This window comes from Austrofundulus limnaeus, unplaced genomic scaffold, assembly GCF_001266775.1.
Source record: "Austrofundulus limnaeus strain Quisiro unplaced genomic scaffold, Austrofundulus_limnaeus-1.0 Scaffold153, whole genome shotgun sequence".
NCBI lineage: Eukaryota > Metazoa > Chordata > Actinopteri > Cyprinodontiformes > Rivulidae > Austrofundulus > Austrofundulus limnaeus.
The window spans coordinates 271,028-275,365 of NW_013952555.1; the positions used below are offsets into that span (position 1 = coordinate 271,028).

General features: G+C 37.5%; 1 protein-coding gene across 1 annotated transcript in view; it reads right to left on the minus strand.

The window, feature by feature from the left end:
• Nucleotides 1-963: 963 nt before the first annotated feature.
• LOC106523359 (protein TMEPAI) overlaps nt 964-4,338 on the minus strand; it is a gene marked incomplete at both ends in the record, with an annotated part of 4,998 nt that continues 1,623 nt past the window's right edge. Inside the window, 2 exon segments of the mRNA XM_014016753.1 lie at nt 964-1,319; nt 2,527-2,580. Coding sequence (XP_013872207.1) covers nt 964-1,319; nt 2,527-2,580 — 410 coding nt within the window.

The window sequence follows — 4,338 nt, forward strand, 5'->3', positions numbered from 1 at the left end:
TATATATGCTTTATACATAACTTCTAGTATTTTTATGTACACAGTGTCCTGAAATGTTAAAGTGTTACTTTGAATGAAAAGTTTATTAGTTGGTTCACAATATCCCACTTTATTAATAAGCCTAATAGCTTTTTTTTGGTAACTTAACTAATGTGTCAACAGCTGTTTTATTTGCATTTCCCCGTATTTCTGAGCAATATGATAAATAAGGCATAATCAAGGAGGAGTATATAACATATAAACCTTTTACATTTATTAATTTTTTTTTTATTTTAAACAGTATTCCAGTTGTTTTTGATATTTTATTTCTAATATACTCAATTTGAGGCTTCCAACTAAGTTTGTTGTCCAGAATTATACCTAAAAGTTTTGTTTCATAAACTCTTTCGATTTCAACTCCATTTATGTGTAACTTTACATTATTGTGGATCCGATTACCAGAAAATATCATGAATTTGGTTTTATTTTTTGTTTAAGGATGGCTTGTTGTAATCAAACCACTACTTCAACTCAAATAGTTCGTCTTCTACTACTTGTATTAGTTTGTCCACATCCTTTCCAGAAAAGAAAAAGTTTGTGTCATCAGCAAACATGGATGCTGTAAAAATATAATTTAAATAAAATATAAATAATTTAGGCCCCAGAACTGACCCTTGAGGAATACCACATTTAATAGTTTTAATTTGTGACTTTGTGTTATTAATTTGTACATATTGTACCTTATTACTCAAATAACACTTTAACCACTGATGTGTGAACCCTCGGAAGTAATATTGTTCACATTTCCCCAGCAGTTGTACATGGTCAATAGTGCCAAATGCCTTACATAAATCACTGAACACACCCACTGTGTTAAGTTTCTGGTCAGCTGCTGCAGCAACATGTTCCACAAACTCCATCACATTATTTAATATTTTTTTATTAAATAATAAAAAGTCATTACAGGTGTTTTTTTGTTGTTACCTGGCCTGCAGGCAGGAGTTGGAGGGGTCCAGGGGGTGGGAGTCAAACACCGTGCGGTTCGGAGGAGCCCGGACCGACTCGCGGTTCAGCTCCATCTGTTGCTCGGGGTCTCTGAGCTGCAGGGTGCAGGGACCCTGGTAGGGCGGAGGCTCCTCGCCGTCTGAGAGCGAGATGGTGGGGGGCAGATCGATGAGGCTCTGGGGCAGGTAGGGGTACGTCGGCTGGAACCGGCTCGGGGCGTACGTGTGCTGGAAGCGCTGCGTTTGGAGAGGAGGTTGGGAATGGCTGTGCTGAGGGTCTCGCTGCAGGTAGGAGGAGACTCCTCGGTCCGGAGGGCGAGGGTTGTACACCTGATGCTGTGGGGCATGGAAATACTGCTGAGTCAGGCAGGAAGACTACGGCACAGTAGGAGGGCCAAAATTAAGGCTATTGTACAACCAGTGGTTGCTCCATCCTTGTAACAGGAGGCTAAATCTATTCCTAATCCAGCTATTAATCTTAATAATGGTAGGCTGGGACCGCTAACTGAGAGGCTGGAGCTGGGAAATGAGAAGGAGACTATTAATTTGTGCTAACATTGGAGAAGCTAGTGACTAGCATCGATAAGCTGGTGTTAGCATTGAAGAGACTACTGATTAGTATGGATAAGCTGAAGTTATCATCGGAGAGGCTAGCGACTAGCATGGATAAGCTGGGGTTAGAATCGGAGAGGCTAGCAACTAGCATGGAAAAGCTGGCATTAGCATTGGAGAGGCTAGCAATTAGCATAGATAAGCTGGTGTTAGCATTGGAGAGGCTAGCAACTAGCATAGATAAGCTGGTGTTAGCATTGGAGAGGCTAGCAACTAGCATAGATAAGCTGGTGTTAGCATTGGAGAGGCTAGCAACTAGCATAGACAAGACGGTGTTAGCATTGGAGAGGCTAGCGACTAGCATAGACAAGCCAGAGTTAGCATTGGAGAGGCTAGCAACTAGCATAGATAAGCTGGTGTTAGCATTGGAGAGGCTAGCAACTAGCATAGANCATAGACAAGCCAGAGTTAGCATTGGAGAGGCTAGCAACTAGCATAGATAAGCTGGTGTTAGCATTGGAGAGGCTAGCAACTAGCATAGACAAGATGATGTTAGCATTGGAGAGGCTAGCGACTAGCATAGACAAGCCGGAGTTAGCACTGGAGAGGCTAGCAACTAGCATGGAAAAGCTTGAGTTAGCATTGCACCAGCAAGCCCTTCTAACTTAGAGGCTGGCACTGGCAAATGTGAAGGAGACTATTAATTTGTGTTATCATCAAAGAGGCTAGTGGTTAGCATGGATAAGCTGGAATTAGCATTGGAGAGGCTAGCAACTAGCATAGATAAGATGGAGTTAGCGTTGGAGAGGCTAGCGACTAGCATAGATAAGCTGGTGTTAGCACTGGAGAGGCTAGCGGCTACCATAGATAGGCTGCACAACTGCTGGTTGTGCAATAGTCCTAATTTTAGCCCTCATAGTAAAACCAGATATTTTGGATTCTTTCTACAAAAACAGAAAACAAAGACAGTTTTACTTTGAGCAGGACTCACCTCATTCAGACCACCGCTCGCCCCTGTGCCCTCAGAGGACCACTGACCCACCTCCTGTCACATAAAAAAATGATTTCCAGATTTCATAGTTTCTATTCAAATTTGTAATAAAGAAATACATTAATTGACAGATAGAACTAAAACTTGTGCGAATACTTAAATAAAGTTGTGATTAAAAAGTAATATTTTTGTTTTAAAACGAGCAGAATAAAAAAGAAAGAAGCAACTTTTCACGTCCGTAAAGTCTTATGGTTTGTATTTTCTGTTGGGTCTCTTCAGGTAATCCCTGATTCATATCACCGTTTATTTCTTTTGATTTTAGTAAAAAACGCTCCATTCAGCAGGTGAAGCTTTTCTGTTACGTGATATTTTGTTAGAAGATTTTATTGATAGTTTAAAGTTTGCCTTTCATGCAGGAGAAACTTAATTACAGGACATTTTTCTGTTTTTTTTTTTAAAGTTTATTTTTATGTCTGATTAAACATTTGTCCACTAGAGGGCTCTGGTGTGGTTTGTAAAATTATTGGTACATAGGCTGAACGGGCTATCGTGGTTGGAGTGAGCAGCCATCTTGTGCAGGGCAAGAATTGTGCATCGTCCAGGAAAAGCCTTATTTGAAACTCAGTTTGATATTAACAACCATTTTTTGGGTTTTGATTTAAACGTTTATCAGTTCATATTATCATAAAATACAAAAACATGTTGCCTTTTTACACAGTTCTGCAATGCATGTTGTTTCTCAGAGGCAGAAGCTAACCAAAGTATTTGGTCAGTAACAATGCAATTAAATACTGCAATCCAATTTGGTCAAAACTGCAAACGTAAATATAATGGTTGTTTATTTAACCTGCAATAATCACACTGACAAACCTCAGTAAACAAGCACTAACAGTATAGTAGCTAACACTAAAGACAACATTATTTTTAAATTAAATGATTCAGCTCATCTCATCATTTTATATCCTTTAAATATGAAGGAATATTATGCACTTAACTACCACACCCATTATGTGTTTTTTTGCACAGAAAATTCTTTATGTTAGTATTAACATTTAATAAGTGATTGTAAAACTCATTTATAAACATTATTGTGCAATAAAACTTGAACATAGCCGTCAATTTGTATTTACTTTTACATTTTTATAAACCATTTCATTTAATGTTTTTAAGTTTCAATTTCATGAGAACTGTTTTCTTTAACAATAAAAACAGGAAAATGTAGAAAATCGGTCATTTTCACAACTAAACAACTTAATTTACTTCATTTGAAAGTATTTAAAATAAACTTTGCATATTCTTTTCTGATGAATACTTGCTCTCATATCTGAGATTTCCTTATTCAGCTTGTGATGAACTTGGCTGAATTATAGCCTTTTAAAGTTAGCTGTGGTGGCCATTTTGAATTTTTGATAGTTTTTTTGGCTACTTCTGCACTAATCTTCAACCTTTTATGTCTAAAATGGCTAAACAACATATAGTGACTTGCATTCAGCATGGTTTTTGGATAATTTTTGGCTACGATCTCAAAATTCTCAGCTCAATATTTCTTAAACAAGCTGAATTAAAGCCATTTGGATTTAACTGTGGCTAAACCATCTTGAATTTTAAAAGGGATCCAGGATTAGCTGTAGCATTAGACTTTATCTGATAAACATTTATTTTAACTGTAAAATAAAGACTGTAAAAATACTGTTGGCTGTTTATTTTTTATCATTTTTAAACCAAATTTTTATATAGATATTACAAAGACTGAGCTATTTTATTTCCACACAAAGCATTCTGGGTAAATGATGACGTGGATAGTCCTTGGTG